Raw genomic sequence first — 16,294 nt, forward strand, 5'->3', positions numbered from 1 at the left:
GAGGGAAAGCTTTTCTAGTTAACCATGTGGAGTATCATAGAATCAGACAGGTAGGAGGAGACCTCCAAGATCATCCAATCCAATCTAGCACCCAGCCCTGTTCAAGAGTAGTGCATTCCAGGATGGAGAAAAGCCCTTCTGTGAGGATGCAAGATTTGCATGCAAGGTTCTTTCCTCCTTTCCTTTTTCCCTCCTTTTCCTTTTTTCCTCCTTTTCCTTTTTCTCTCCTTTCCTTTTTCCCTCCTTTCCTTCTTTCCTCCTTTCTTTCTTTCCTCCTTTCCTTTTTTCCTCCTTTCCTTTTTTCCTCCTTTCCTTTTTTCCTCCTTTCCTTTTTTCCTCCTTTCCTTTTTTCCTCCTTTCCTTTTTTCCTCCTTTCCTTCTTTCCTCCTTTCCTCCTTTCCTTCTTCCCTCCTTTCCTTCTTCCCTCCTTTCCTTCTTCCCTCCTTTCCTTCTTCCCTCCTTTCCTTTTTTCCTCCTTTCCTTTTTTCCTCCTTTCCTTTTTTCCTCCTTTCCTTTTTTCCCCCTTTCCTTTTTTCCTCCTTTCCTTCTTTCCTCCTTTCATTCTTTCCTCCTTTCATTTTTTCCTCCTTTCCTCTTTCCCTCCTTTCCTTCTTTCCTCCTTTCCTTTTTTCCTCCTTTCCTTTTTTCCTCCTTTCCTTTTTTCTCCTTTCCTTTTTTCTTCCTTTCCTTTTTTCCTCCTTTCCTTTTTTCCTCCTTTCCTTTTTTCCTCCTTTCCTTTTTTCCTCCTTTCCTTTTTTCCTCCTTTCCTTTTTTTCTTCCTTTCCTTTTTTCCTCCTTTCCTTTTTTCCTCCTTTCCTTCTCCTTTCCTCTCCCCCCTCCCTGGCTGAGAATTTGGAGTCTGGAATTTTTATTGCAGTGTCACTAACTAGCACAAAATAAAGAGTGCAGAGAAGTGAGGGAGAAGATTGAAGAGGAGGTATAGAAAGTTGCAGTAGTTCTTCCTGTGCCTTTCCCGTTTCAGCTACAAGATTTACGTAGCAAAGTTGTCAAGCTACACAGGACTTCTGTGGTGTTATTTGCATGAGGTCCTGCAGGTTTTAAATTTAAATTGGATCTTTGTGTCTTGAAATCCTTTAGGGATTCTTTTTTTTTCTGTTCTGTAAAGAAAGAAATGCTTTCTGCATGTGTACTTTGAACAGAGGATATGACAGTGCCTTCTGAAATCCTAACTACCTCACTGCTGTCTATAGCTACCTGAAGGGAGGCTGTAGCCAGGTGGGCATCAAGCTCTTCTGCCAGGCAAGCAGCAACAGAACAAGGGGACACAGTCTCAAGTTGTGCCAGGGGAGGTCTAGGCTGGATGTTAGGAGGAAGTTGTTGTCAGAGAGAGTGATTGGCATTGGAATGGGCTGCCCAGGGAGGTGGTGGAGTCGCTGTCCCTGGAGGTGTTGAAGCAAAGCCTGGCTGAGGCACTTAGTGCCATGGTCTGGTTGCTTGGCCAGGGCTGGGTGCTAGGTTGGACTGGATGATCTTGGAGGTCTCTTCCAACCTGGTGGATTCTATGACTCTCTGATACGTGTTAATTGTTTGGGGTAGTTTTATTTTCCTTTTAATTGATCTGGATACCACTAATCCAGCAAGTTTTTTTTTGTGAGTGTATTAAGTTCTGTCTTGCATTCTGACTATGGCACTTATGTGTTCATTGTGATAAAATTCCAGAGGAAGCAACAGTCTACTAGGAAGATAATTGGAGAAATGAATCAGAGTGACAGACCACACCTTGAGTGCTGTGTTCAGTTCTGGGCCCCCCAGTTTAGGAGGGACATTGAGATGCTTGAGCGTGTCCAGAGAAGGGCGACGAGGCTGGGGAGAGGCCTTGAGCACAGCCCTACGAGGAGAGGCTGAGGGAGCTGGGATTGGTTAGCCTGGAGAAGAGGAGGCTCAGGGCAGACCTCATTGCTGTCTACAGCTACCTGAAGGGAGGTTGTGGCCAGGAGGAGGTTGCTCTCTTCTCTCAGGTGGCCAGCACCAGAACAAGAGGACAGAGCCTCAGGCTGCGCCAGGGGAGATTTAGGCTGGAGGTGAGGAGAAAGTTCTTCCCTGAGAGAGTCATTGGACACTGGAATGGGCTGCCCGGGGAGGTGGTGGAGTCGCCGTCCCTGGGGCACTTCAAGGCAGGGTTGGACGTGCCACTTGGTGCCATGGTCTGGCCTTGAGCTCTGTGGTAAAGGGTTGGACTTGATGATCTGTGAGGTCTCTTCCAACCCTGATGATACTGTGATACTGTAAAAAAGCATGGAAGTATCAGAATACAGCTAGTGTCAGATTGCATAGATGGCTATTTTGACTGCAAGGTGAAGGAGAAAATAGAGTGAAACATTTTCAAAGAATTTTAAAACAAACACAATTTTGATTGAACCACTGGCAGAGGAGAGGTCAGAGTCCTGCACCTGGGGAGGGTCAATAAACTGCACCAGCACAGGCTGGGAGGTGACTGCTGGAGAGCAGCCCTGTGGAGAGGGACCTGGGGGTGCTGGTGGCTAACATCCATGGCACAGCAATGTGCCCTTGTGGCCAAGAAAGCCAATGGGATCCTGGGCTGTATTAGGCAGAGTGTGTCCAGCAGATCAAGGGAGGTTCTCCTCCCCCTCTACTCTGCCCTGCTGAGACCTCATCTTGAATACTGTGTTCAGTGTTGGGCTCCCCAGTTGCAGAGGGACTGGGATCTGCTGGAGAGGACTCAGTGGAGAGCTATGAGGATGATGACGGAACTGGAGGGCACTGCCTTGTGGGGAGAGGCTGAAGGACCTGGGGCTGTTTAGTCTGGAGAAGAGAAGACTGAGAGAGGATTTGATAAATGTTTATAAGTATCTGAGGGCTGCCAGGAGCAGGGGACAGGCTCTGCTCACTGCTCCTGGGACAGGACAAGGAGCAATGGATGTAAGCTGCAGCACAGGAGGTTCTGCCTCAACACAAGAGGGAACTTCTTGACTGTAAGGGTCCCAGAGCACTGGCACAGGCTGCCCAGAGAGGTTGTGGAGTCTCCTTCTGTGGAGCCTTTCAAGGCCTATCTGGATGTGTTCCTCTAGATTGTGTGGTCCTGCTCTGGCAGGGGGTTGGACTCAATGATCTCCTTGGGTCCCTTCCTGCCTCTAACATCCTGTGAAATGCAGTGGAATGTTTTGCAAAGCAATCCACATGGCAGTGAAATTCTTGTTTTCAGCAGTGTTAGCAGTGTGGGGATTTTTGCAGTTCCCCAGAGAACGTGCCAGAAGCTGGGGGTAAGCTCTGTGAGGGGACAGTGCTGAAGAGAAGCTCTGTCACTAGGCAATGACATTTTTCCTTTTTCATGTGGAAGTATTTCCAGTATTTTCTCTAACTTGTGCTTTGTTTTATTTTGTTTGGGTGTTTTTTTAACCTTTTTCCTCACAAGGCACCTAATTATGGCTTTCCACTGTGTGTATTTTTCTGTTAGGATGTGATGTTTTCCTTGTGTCTTTCTAACACTGAACTTGGCATGATGGTGCATGAGATGTTTCAGTGTGCTGGTACTGTTCTTGCACTTGAACTGATGCAGTCTTACCAAGAGGTCTGTATGGGGCTTATTGCTCATTGCTGAAGGAAATCTGTGCTAGCAATTAAACCAGAGCAATATGTCTAAAATAGAATCACAGAATCAGTCAGGGCTGGAAGGAACCACAAGGATCATCCAGTTCCAATTCCCCTGCCATGCCCAGGGACACCCTACCCTAGAGCAGGCTGCCCACAGCCTCAGCCAGCCTGGCCTTAAACACTTCCAGCCATGGGGCCTCAACTGCCTCCCTGGGCAACCCATTCCAGGCTCTCACCACTCTCATGCTCAACAACTTCCTCCTCACGTCCAGCCTGACTCTCCCCACCTCCAGCTTTGCTCCATTCCCCCCAGTCCTGTCACTCCCTGAGAGCCTAAAAAGTCCCTCCCCAGCTTTTTTGTAGCCCCCTTCAGATCCTGGAAGGCCACAAGAAGGTTCCCTGGGAGCCTCCTCTTCTCCAGCCTGCACAGCCCCAACTCTTTCAGTCTGTGCTCACAGCAGAGCTGCTGCAGCCCTCTGAGCATCCTCCTGGCCCTGCTCTGGACACACTCCAGCATCTCCACATCCCTCTTTTAGTGGGGACTCCAGAACTGGATGCAGTGTGGCTATGATATTGCTGTGGTGTAAATGAATGTAATTGTGGAATCACTGAGTGGTTTGAAAAGGACCTTTAAAGTTAATTTAGTCCAACCTTCCTGGCAAGACAGGACCATCTTTCACTAGATCAATTTCCTCGGAAGCCACTCCAGCCTGGGTTTGAACACTGCTGGTGATGGAGCAATGGATGAGTGGCTTGAGGCCACTTATCTGTGCTTGTTCAGAGGTTACAAGATTGTATTTGTTGTTGTGAATCTATGCTCTTGAGAAAAAATGAGGCAAAGATCTGGTACAAATGTAAACTTCTCAGGTGTTGTAGCTGACAATGCCAGGTCAGGTAAAGCTGCTGTCACTGTATTTAAAGCTCACTATTTCACTCTGGCACTTCAAGATGAAATACTTGGAAGTCCCTTTCATGGACCTATAATATATTAACTATTATTTCCTTTGAAAATAAATGTGCATGTCAATGACAAATGATTGGGAAATGCATTATGAAAACCTGTCTCTTAGCTATGCCTACAGTTTCACATGTGAATTATTAGACCCAGAACAACAGTCCTGGACCTGGGCACACTCCTGTTGGCAGAAGTATTCTTGTTTTCTTGGGACAGTTGGACATGGGAGCCACCATGTGTTCATGTGCCACTTGAAACAGTTTGAGTTTCCTTCTGAGCAAAGCCAGCATTTAATTTGTGTTAGCTTCCAGGCCAGAGATGCTGTGGGTTGTGGTCTTCTGGTCCTTAGAAGGATAATCCATTTGTCATTAACTAGGCTTCAGTTCTCAAATATTCCATGTTTAATAAGTATCATAAGGCAGACTGGATCTCCAGTACACAGTGCTGTAACAGAAAGATAATGGACTACAAGAGAGATTAATAAGATTTTGGAGTCACAAAAGCTTTAAGTCGGTTTAAATCTATTGGTTAAGCTGCTCAGAACTGGTAATGCTTTAATCTCGAGCTGTGGTGGGTGAGCACAGACGTTGCTGGCACGCATTAAGACATCTACATGATCACCTTGTGCTTAGCTCCTTTTCAGACTGAGTTAGCAGTAGCAATCCCCTAAGTCTTGCTTCAGATGAAATATGCAGAAGATGGGTTAATGAAGCCTATGCAGTGCCTCTGGCTAGCAGGTGTCAGCTTTTACCTGCTTTATGGATACCAGGACTGCAAATTTAGGATGGCTGTGGCTATTTCTTCTGCCTTAAAGCTGTCCATCTCAATTTGGACTCATGAGCCTGGTTTGACACACCTTCTGCTGGTGGATTTACAAGGGTGGAAGTCAGTCAGAGACTTCAGCCCTCACTTGATAGTGGTTGTGAATCTTAGCCTGAATACTCCCATAGGGCTCCTGCGCTTCTTTCATTTCTGGTTAGCGCAGTTCCAACCCCAAGTGAAGAGCACTCCTATGATCTGTTTCCCTGCTGCAGAGATCCTCTAGTCCAGAAGTGGCATGTCATTTACAAATTAATTTGATGATTACTTGCTTTGATGGTTTTGAAAATGACAATGTTGTTTGTTTTTTGTTTTGTTTTGGTTTTATTTTCCTATCCCCTCCCTACCACCCCGGCTCTATTTAAACCCCTGTTTTATATGTGCGTGGTTTGGTTGGTCGGTGTTTTTTTTTCCCCCACCCCTTTCCCTCTGCCTAGACCTGGTTAACCATTTCTGTGAACAGGTCCTCAATTTTTTACTTTGTCCCTACTTTCCTGTCCTAGCCCCATCTTCCCCTGGTGTCGACTCCGTACCCTTACAGCGCACAGGCAGCCAGCACGGCACACAGAACGCCACAGCGACCTTCCAGAGGGCCAGCTATGCGGCCGGCCCAGCCGCCAATTACGCAGACCCCTACCGACAGCTGCAGTATTGTCCTTCTATTGAATCACCATACAGCAAATCTGGGCCAGCCATCCCACCTGAAGGGACCTTGGCTAGGTCACCTTCCATTGATAGCATTCAGAAAGATCCCAGGTGGGTGAAACTTTTATTCTCTACTGTTTCTCGCTCGTGCGGAGGCTTGGCGATGCAGTTGATTTTTGGGTGTTTCTGCTGTTGAATATGTGTGTGTGTAGATCTCTCTAGCCATATCTAGGAGAAAAAAGCCACAAAAATGGAACCCCAGGATGGTGGGTGTGAATTTGGTTGCATAACAACTCTGTCCTGATGCTTTGCCTTGGGAAGCTCTCATGTGCTTTTGTGTAAAATAAGATGGTAGCGGTGGTCTTGAATGCGTGTGCTTAGCCTGCTTCCTCTAGCATCAGTGCTCAAAAATCACTTTCTCTGCAAATCAGAGGAGTGTTGTAACTGCTTTGACTCTATAACCATTGTGAATCGAGTCTTCAAGTCAGTTCTTGAGCTGAAGTTTGTGGAGCACTTGGTTCATCTACAGTTGCTATTGGTAAAAGCTGCAGAAAAGGAGATTCTGGTACTGGGCAAAGGGACTGAGCAAAATGGAAGCAACTTGTTATCAGGTTATGCTCTGCCCTGTGTGCTATGCAAGCATCCAGTGCCAGTATGTGTAACAGAACCTATGCTTTACAGCTTTGCAGGAATGGTTGTTACTGTGCATGCTTCTTAAATATATAGAATCATAGAATCAGTCAGGGTTGGAAGGGACCAAAAGGATCGTCCAGTTCCAACCCACCTGCCATGCCCAGGGACACTCTACCCTAGAGCAGGCTGCACACAGCCTCAGCCAGCCTGGCCTGAAACACCTCCAGCCATGGGGCCTCAACCACCTCCCTGGGCAACCCATTCCAGCCTCTCACCACTCTCATGCTCAACAACTTCCTCCTCACTTCTGCTCTGAATCTCCCCACCTCCAGCTTTGCTCCATTCCCCCCAGTCCTGGCACTCCCTGACAGCCTAAAAAGTCCCTCCCCAGCTTTTTTGTAGCCCCCTTTAGATACTGGAAGGCCACAAGAAGGTCCCCTGGGAGCCTCCTCTTCTCCAGCCTGCACAGCCCCAACTCTTTCAGTCTCCTCACAGCAGAGCTGCTGCAGCCCTCTCAGCATCCTCCTGGCCCTGCTCTGGACACACTCCAGCATCTCCACATCCCTCTTGTAATGGGGGCTCCAGACTCCAGCTGGGGTCTCAACAGAGCGCAGTAGAGGGGGAGAATCACCTCCCTCCACCTGCTGGCCACACTTCTCCTGCTGCAGCCCAGGCTCTGCTTGGCTTTCTGGGCTGCAAGTGCACACTGCTGGCTCCTGTTGAGCTTCTGGTCCAGCAGCACCCCCAAGTCCCTCTGCTCAGGGCTTCTCTCCAGCCACTCACTGCCCAGCCTGCGTTTGTGCTTGGCATTGCCATGACCCAGACACAGGACACTGCACTTGGTCTTGTCGACCCTCCTGATGTTGGCTTGTGCCCACCTCTGCAGCCTGTCCAGGTCCCTCTGGATAGCTCCAGGTCCCTCTGGATGGCACAACTTTTAATGTTGCTGTGAGGTAGCAGGAAGGTAGAGAAGGTGAGAGGAGGAAACTTTATAGCCCATGATTTTTAAGGTCCCTTCCAACCCAAACCATTCTATGAATCTATATACCCCAAGCAGGCAAATGGGTTAGAGAGGGTTCCACCGTTACAGCGACGGAAACTCTAAGCGTAATCTTCAGTGCACTGGGTGATTTTGTTCAGTTTTCTGGTGGAAAAGAAGGCAATTCCCTTTGGGAACTTGAGTTTAAATGTGTTGCAGATGTCATGCAAGGTTTTTCCAGTGGCAGGTGGTGTGATTTATTGATTTAGTTTCACCGCACACAACGTAATGACAGCGCAGCCCCAAAATTTTGCCCCCAGCAAAAATTCAGGAGGTGTTTAAGCAAGAAGTTGGAAATACTTATTTTACCTGCATTGAAAATCAGATATTCACAACTGGATCTCTTGACTTCTTCAGCATAATAACACTTCTTTCTGTCACTTCAGCCGGGAACGCTGTCGCAGAGAGATTTTATGGCACATGTTAAACGCCACTGCTTACAGTTGCTTCTACCACTGCAGAGTTTCATAGTGACAACTTCTGTCTTCAAACTTGTTTTCTTTAGCTTTGCCTCCAGATACTTGAATATATATATATATATATATATGTAATTTATCCCCTTTTTTTACCTACCCCAGATCAAATGATGGCATCCAGAGGGCAAAGAGTCTTTTTTCTGAAGCTTTGGTATTTCTACTTCAGAATGTAAAAGAGGATGGAGAAAAAAGAGCTTTGTTTTGTATGTGTCTTGGGTAAACTTAAAGAGAGTTACATTTGGAGTCCATTAAACCAGAGGAGAAATGGCTGTGATCTATATGAAGTGTTCTTAGGAGAAGCATGAGGTTGTGGTGGAATCATAAAATAGAATAGACTAGAATCAACCAGGTTGGAAGAGACCTCCAAGCTCAGCCAGTCCAACCTAGCACCCAGCCCTTGACAATCAACCAGACCATGGCACCAAGTGCCTCACCCAGTCATGGTTTGGGTGTTATCTGCCCCCACACACTTAAGAAAATCATCCAGACCAGACTCAGACAGCTGGAAATTCAAGTATGAAGCTATATTTGCAGCTTAGCACAATATACTAGTGTGATGGATAATGCAAAATGAATAATCTGTATTAATTTTGATATCCAGGCAATGATTGTTAATAACTATGAAGACTGTTTATTAACAGTAAAACTTGCCAGAAAACTTAGTCACAGGTTCAAAAATGCACAGATTGGAAGTTTCTACATGCAGGACACAGGCAAAACCAGAGCACTTATTTCTTAAGGTGGCAAATGCAAATATGATACTGGAAGAGGCTTTTAATTATTTACTCACAAAGTATAAATAGGATTATCATAGGATGTTAGGGGTTGGAAGGGACCCAAGGAGATCGAGTCCAACCCCGCTGCTGGAGCAGGACCACACAATCTAGCACAGATCACAGAGGAACACATCCAGACAGGCCTTGAAAGTCCCCAGAGAAGGAGACTCCACAACCTCTCTGGGCAGCCTGTGCCAGTGCTCTGGGACCCTTACAGTAAAGAAGTTCCCCCTTGTGTTGAAGTGAAACCTCCTGTGCTGCAACTTACACCCATTGCTCCTTGTCCTATGCCAGGGAGCAGTGAGCAGAGCCTCTCCCCCCACTCCTGGTAGCCCTCAGATGTTTATAAACATTTATTAAATCTTCTCTCAGTCTTCTCTTCTCCAGACTAAACAGCCCCAGGTCCCTCAGCCTCTCCTCATGAACCATGTCCTCCTGTCTCCTAATCATCCTCGTAGCCCTCCCCTGGACTCTTTCCAGCAGAATCAAACAGCACCCAGAGCATAAGGAACTCTGTCTTGTCAGCTGCTGAGACTTGATTCTACCCAGTCTTCTGGGGAAAGGAGGCAGACAATCTCTGACCTTGTCTCCTGGCTCCTCTGGACAATCTGTGTATCTCCAGGACTTCTTGTCTTAGCAGGAGACTTTCAGGGGCAGGCAGGATGCACTGCAATGCACAGTCTCAGGATGTCACGCTGGCTGTGCAGGCCTATCACTTGCAAGTATTTAGAGCCTGTTCCTGGTAAGCTCTCCAGGTAAATTCAGGATGCAAAGGAGGCAGCAGCAGCCCCATGCTACCTGCTTATCTCTTTTATCAGTATCCAACCCGAGACTAATGGAGCATTGGACAGAGATTAGCCAATCAGAATGGCACTTTGCCAAGCCTCACCATATTAGGTGAGGCCAGGGCTTTTGGCCTCCCCTCCCACACTTGCTTCCCCCATCACAGGAGGAGGGGGGCATAGGAACACATCTGGGCATGGATAACCCATGTTTGCTCTATCAAGCCTGCAGCCACAACAAGCAGATATACACATACATATACAGTTACGTGCAAATCAAGTCACACAGAAACACAGTACCCCTCCCAGAAACAGAGTACCCAGAAGGGCTCCCGACCCAAATCCCCTTCCCCCTCCCTCTTTCCCTCCCTTCAGAAATAACCAGATCAGCCCATGTATATCTCACATGATAAACCTGGAGATCTGGGGAGAGATAGCAAAAAAAAGATGACAAGGAGGTTAGAAGAAAAAGGGGTTAGGTGGATTAGAGAGTTAAAGGCAGAGTCAGACCCAGAGACCAGTCTGCCAGAAAGAAGGCACAGCCAGAAGTGAGAGCTGAGCAGTGTGTGAGCAGTGAGTGTCTTGTCTATATTTTGACTAGTTGTGTTTCTCAGTAGAAGAATGGTGATAGAGGTTGCTGTTCTTTTTCTTCTTCTCACAGCTAAAGATTCAATTTCTCTCAGTAAAATATTTCAGTGAGTCTCAAACCAGCACACCTATAGACAGGAGAGCCATAGCTGCAGTGTTGTTACAGGTCCTAGACATAGTATCCTTTAAAGAAGAGGCTATCTCTGTTTAGTTGCTCTGCTATCGCTTCACAACTCATAGTTAACATACAGAACATATGGCTGTAAATGAAGATTTCCTCTGGAAGGTTTTTACTTGCTTGCCCTTTGTTTCCTTCTAGTTTTGTGATACCATTTGTGCATTCATGAGTATTGATTTCTGTAGATAAAGTGGGAGCAAGCAGGCATTTGGCTCAAAACTGAATTTCATTAATTCATTAGGTGGAATCGTTAAACATTATTACTAATTAGTGCTGTCTTACTCAGTGTTGCTGTCTTTATTTATTGGTTCTAGTAATTCTTACAAAGGAATGTTAGAAGCACATGTGAATGTGGTATGCTCTAGTCCCTGAGAGCTGCAGTTGCTCTAGTGTCACGGAAGGGTATTCTGCCGCCTGCGCCGGTTTTGGTGGAGGGGAGAAATTAATTGGGGTGAGATAATAGTCTATAAAAATAGATATTTATTAAACTCAATAGTCTGAACTCTCACCACCCCCAACCACTGTATATTAATATTAAAAAGATTCTACACGGTTATGGAATCATTGTGGGATAAATATCTACAGTCACTTGTTAATAACTAGCAAACATTCAAACTATAAACAGAGAGAGGAGTTTTTCCCTGTGGCAAATACTGTGTGGGGTCTGTATGCTATTTGCCCATCAGAGCAGGCTGGAAACTGCTTCTGCTCTATGGCAGAGACTGTGTTCAGTTCTGGGCCCCCCAGTTTAGGAGGGACGTTGAGATGCTTGAGCGTGTCCAGAGAAGGGCAACGAGGCTGGGGAGAGGCCTTGAGCACAGCCCTACGAGGAGAGGCTGAGGGAGCTGGGATTGGTTAGCCTGGAGAAGAGGAGGCTCAGGGGAGACCTTATTGCTGTCTACAACTACCTGAGGGGAGGTTGTGGCCAGGAGGAGTTTGCTCTCTTCTCTCAGGTGGCCAGCACCAGAACAAGAGGACACAGCCTCAGGCTGTGCCAGGGGAAATTTAGGCTGGAGGTGAGGAGAAAGTTCTTCCCTGACAGAGTCATTGGACACTGGAATGGGCTGCCCGGGGAGGTGGTGGAGTCGCCGTCCCTGGAGCTGTTCAAGGCAGGATTGGACGTGGCACTTGGTGCCATGGTCTAGCCTTGAGCTCTGTGGTAAGGGGTTGGACTCGATGATCTGTGAGGTCTCTTCCAACCCTGATGATACTGTGATACTGTAATAGATACTACACAGGCATTAAAGCATTTACTTATTACTCTTACTAATCAATAATCACCTTCCAGGGATACGTCACAGCCTATTACAAGTGTCCAAACTTCAGGGGAGTCTTTGCCTGTGGACTTTGAGGCTGGAATCCTCCTGGCTTCAGAGGAAAAGAGAATCTTCTTGGCTTGTGGGGAAATGACAGTCTCTGACCTGGTTCTCCAGGTGAAGGATGCAATCTCTGCCCTTGTCTCCTGGCTTCTTCTGGATGCTGTGTCCAGGGATTCTTAGCAGGACCTCAGGTGCAGGAGAAGGCTGCCATGCAGCCTGAGCACGGTTCTCACGCGGCTAGCAGGCCGATCGCATGCAGACAGTTCAGAGTTGGCTTCCTGGTAACCCCCTGGCAGTGATGCTTGCCAGGCAGTGATAGGCAGCAGCGTGCAAGGTGTGCACAGCTGCTCGGGAGTCTGCGCTCCGTAAGTAAAGGCAGGCAGTACAGGATCTGCTCCTGATGAAACAGTGGTATGCAGGTGTGCACAGCTGGCTGTGGCTGGGAGACTATGGGCTCCACATATATAGAGGCAGGCTTAAGTGAGCTCTGCAAGTAAGTATGCAGGCAGGCAAGCAGTGTATGGGGTTCAAGCTATGCAGCACGTTGTTTGCCTGTGCACCCCTGTTTATTGAATGTGGGCTGAGATTAATGGCCCTTTGCCCACTAGAATGACCAATCAGGTTGGCAGTCAGCCAAACCTTACCATAATAGGCAAATGCCTCAGTGCCTGGACTTCCCAAATATGGGAATCATGTGGGTTTACACCAGGGAAGCACAAGCTGAGCGTGTGGGGGCAAGGCAGGATTGGACGTGGCACTTGGTGCCATGGTCTAGCCTTGAGCTCTGTGGTAAAGGGTTGGACTTGATGATCTGTGAGGTCTCTTCCAACCCTGATAATACTGTGATACTGTGATACAACATGTTTACAATCACATTATACAACATAGAACCTAGGCAGGCCATACTCGGTGGCACCAGGTCTGTTGTGCCCTTTTTATCCATTTAATGTGTTAACCTCTGGTTTAGGCAAAAAAAGCATGTCCAGGCAGGGCAAGGCATAAACAAGCCTACAAGCCCTCCACAACATCTAGGCAGACTGGCACATGGAACAATCTGTGATCTGCAGCAGCTGCTGAGCGTTGAGTTATGGGAAAGGCATGGACAAAGTGGAAGGAGTACAGAGAAAAGTAGCAAAAGCAATCAGGAGACTTTTAACATGTTGTTTTCTACGAGTGGCTTACAAAAATGTGGGTAAATGACAAGCATGGAAAGAAAGGGACACAAGGCTTTGCAGGTGCTTGAAATGCAAGGGCAGAAACTAGGGTAGTGCATGGGAGGTATAATTAGAAGTGTTGGCTTTAATTGAGGAAAGGAGGACATGGCCTGAATGTAAGAAAGACTTTCAACTGCTCTTTTAAGTTGTTATTGCTTATATCTTACACAGCAAATGGCAAATAAACATCTCCATCTGCCCAGGGAGGTGGTGGAGTTGCTGTCCCTGGAGGTGTTCAAGGAAAGTCTGGCTGAGGCACTTAGTGCCATGGTCTGGTTGATTGGCCAGGGCTGGGTGCTAGGTTGGACTGGCTGAGCTTGGAGGTCTCTTCCAACCTGGTTGATTCTGTGACTCTGTGGTCAGTGAGTGGACTTTGTCAACTGGTAGGTTTTGAGTTTCCTTCCAGACCTGTTGCTGCTTTGGTTGGCTTGGTGGCTGGAGTTTTTATGACTGACACAAGCTGTGGAGTAAAGTGGCTGGCAGCATTTTCAGACACTTGGGTCTACCTGTCCAACCATAGGTTTAAACAAATGCTTGCTTAATGGGTGGAAGAAGATCTTCAGGACAAAAAAACATAAACATACTAATTGCAGTCTTTTGATTAGCATTTGCTATATGTCACTCAGATACCCAGAAAAGAATATACTCATCCTAATAAGCAATTAAAGTTCTTAAAACTGAGCATTATTTTTCTGGAATAGGCAGAATTTCCATCTGAAGTCCCAGCAAGTTGGCAGGAACTGATGCAGTTGACATTTTTTTCCCATTGTTTTCACCATGTAGTTTGGATTACTAATACTCCAATTCTATGTGTCTTCTGAACTGACATTTGGCAAAGGAACTTTTAGCTCAATATCTGTTTTGCATCATCTAACTAGCATAAAATGCAATTTAATGCTCATTAATAGAATCATAGAATCAGTCAGGGTTGGAAGGGACCACAAGGATCATCTAGTTCTAAGTCTGAGACTCTTATTTCAAAAGGGAGTAACCCCCTATCACCTGTTTGACTTAGGTTCTGCCTATGGAAAAGGGGAAAGTTGGATGTTAGGAGGAAGTTGTTGTCAGAGAGAGTGATTGGCATTGGAATGGGCTGCCCAGGGAGGTGGTGGAGTCACCATCCCTAGAGGTGTTGAAGCAAAGCCTGGCTGAGGCACTTAGTGCCATGGTCTGGTTGATTGGATAGGGCTGGGTGCTAGGTTGGACTGGCTGAGCTTGGAGGTCTCTTCCAACCTCATTGATCCTATGATTTTATGTTTTGCCATTGGAATGGGCTGCCCAGGGAGGTGGTGGAGTCACTGTTCCTGGAGGTGTTGAAGCAAAGCCTGGCTGAGGCACTTAGTGCCATGGTCTGGTTGCTTGGATAAGGCTGAGTGAAAGGTTGAACTGTCTGATCTTGGAGGTCTCTTCCTACCTGCTTGATTCTATGATAAAAGGTTGATTCTTGAGAGCATTCTTTTGTGTTTACTTATAAAACACAGGAAGAGAAATATGCAGTAGCTACATGAATACTTAAGTGAAAAAGTAGCTTAGGGAGGCAGGGAAAAATACAGTATTTGTTTTCTAATTATTGTTCCTGCTAAACCATAGATGAGAGAAACTGTGAGTATCTTAACTTGTCAGGGATGTGTTCATTTGGTAGTTCCCAGCCTACTTTCATGAATGAAATATGAATCAGTTTCTTAGCACCAAGAAATTATGTAAGGTTTGTCTATTCCTACAGTTCAGGGGAACCAAAGAGCCCTAGAAATAGAAGGATTGTTATCCACTTAGCCATTGGTGTGCTTCCAGTTTTTAACCAACATGCAGCACTGAGAAGTGTTTGTAAATTAGTTACATTTGGGGTTTTTAAATGTACTAAGAAACCACATGTGTGTGCCACTGCTGGTAATTCACACCTGTGTGTGTGTGCCTCCTCTGGGGAAGAGGAGGCTCAGAGGTGACCTCATTGCTGTCTACAACTCCCTGAAGGGAGGCTGTAGCCAGGTGGGGTTGGTCTCTTCTGCCAGGCAAGCAGCAACAGAACAAGGGGACACAGTCTCAAGTTGTGGCAGGGGAGGTCTAGGCTGGATGTTAAGAGGACATTGTTGGCAGAGAGAGTGATTGGCATTGGAATGGGCTGCCCAGGGAGGTGGTGGAGTCACTGTTCCTTGGAGGTGTTGAAGCAAAGCCTGGCTGAGGCACTTAGTGCCATGGTCTGGTTGCTTGGCCAGGGCTGGGTGCTAGGTTGGACTGGCTGAGCTTGGAGGTCTCTTCCAACTTGGTTGGCTCCCTGAGCCTCCTCTTCTGCAGGCTGCACACCCCCAGCTCCCTCAGCCTCTCCTCACAGGGCTGTGTTCCAGGCCCCTCACCAGCTTCATCATCCTTCTCTGGACAGATTCCAGCACCTCAACATCTCTCTTGAATTGAGGAGCCCAAAACTGGACACAGCACTCAAGGTGTGGCCTGACCAGTGCTGAATACAGGGGAACAATAACCTCCCTTGTCCTGCTGGCCACACTGCTCCTGATACAGCCCAGGATGCCACTGGCTCTCTTGGCCACCTGGGCACACTGCTGGCTCATCTTCAGCTGTTCTCTACCAGCACCCCCAGGTTCCTCTCTGCTTTGCTCTCGGCCACTCTGCCCCCCAGTATAGACAAATCATTCAGAAAGATGCCCTCAAGAAGCTGAGTTAACAGCAAGAATTATGTGGAATACACTCCACTGAGGCAACTGAAAGGAATTTCAGAGTTTAAATATCCATGTTTGTGTTGCATTGAATTATATTGATCTACACTTAAAATATTCTGCTGCAGCATTTCCTTTCCCATGGTGTCTGTTTCAGAACCTTTAAAACTATTTTTGGGAAGAAATAGACTCATTTGTTGAATAAAGTTTCAAAGGATTTCTTCTTCATTATAAGGGAGATAGTAATGATTTGGCTCCTGGTTTTAGTACAGCAGAAACAAACCAAACAAATCAAACACAACCAAAGAACAAAAAAAGCCAAAAGCAAAGGAAACAAAGCAGCACAAGCACTAGATAAAAATCATCTTGCAGCTTTATGAGAAAACAAAATTAAACCTGCTATATCATAGTGGTTCTCACTTTTAGAACTGTCTGGCTGCAGGTCACCACAGGAACAGCTTTAGCTGTAATACTCTCAGCTGTTTCTGCTCTGTTCTCTTGCTTTCAGAGCCAAGTTTCCAATCAATTCATAGAATCATAGAATCAGTCAAGGTTGGAGGGATCACAGGCTCACAGGATATTAGTGATTGGAAGGGACCCAAGGAGATCATTGAGTCCAACCCCCTGC

At 46.7% G+C, this 16,294-nt stretch overlaps 1 protein-coding gene across 4 annotated transcripts in view; it reads left to right on the forward strand.

Annotated features, from left to right (window-relative positions):
• CTNND2 (catenin delta 2) overlaps positions 1–16,294 on the forward strand; it is a 704,219-nt gene that overhangs the window by 468,435 nt on the left and 219,490 nt on the right. For all 4 annotated transcript variants that reach the window (XM_064160790.1, XM_064160789.1, XM_064160792.1 and 1 more), the window contains one exon: positions 5,851–6,103. In XM_064160790.1, coding sequence (XP_064016860.1) covers positions 5,851–6,103 — 253 coding nt within the window. The remainder of the gene's footprint in view (positions 1–5,850; positions 6,104–16,294) is intronic.

Source organism: Pogoniulus pusillus, chromosome 21, assembly GCF_015220805.1.
Source record: "Pogoniulus pusillus isolate bPogPus1 chromosome 21, bPogPus1.pri, whole genome shotgun sequence".
Taxonomy (NCBI): domain Eukaryota; kingdom Metazoa; phylum Chordata; class Aves; order Piciformes; family Lybiidae; genus Pogoniulus; species Pogoniulus pusillus.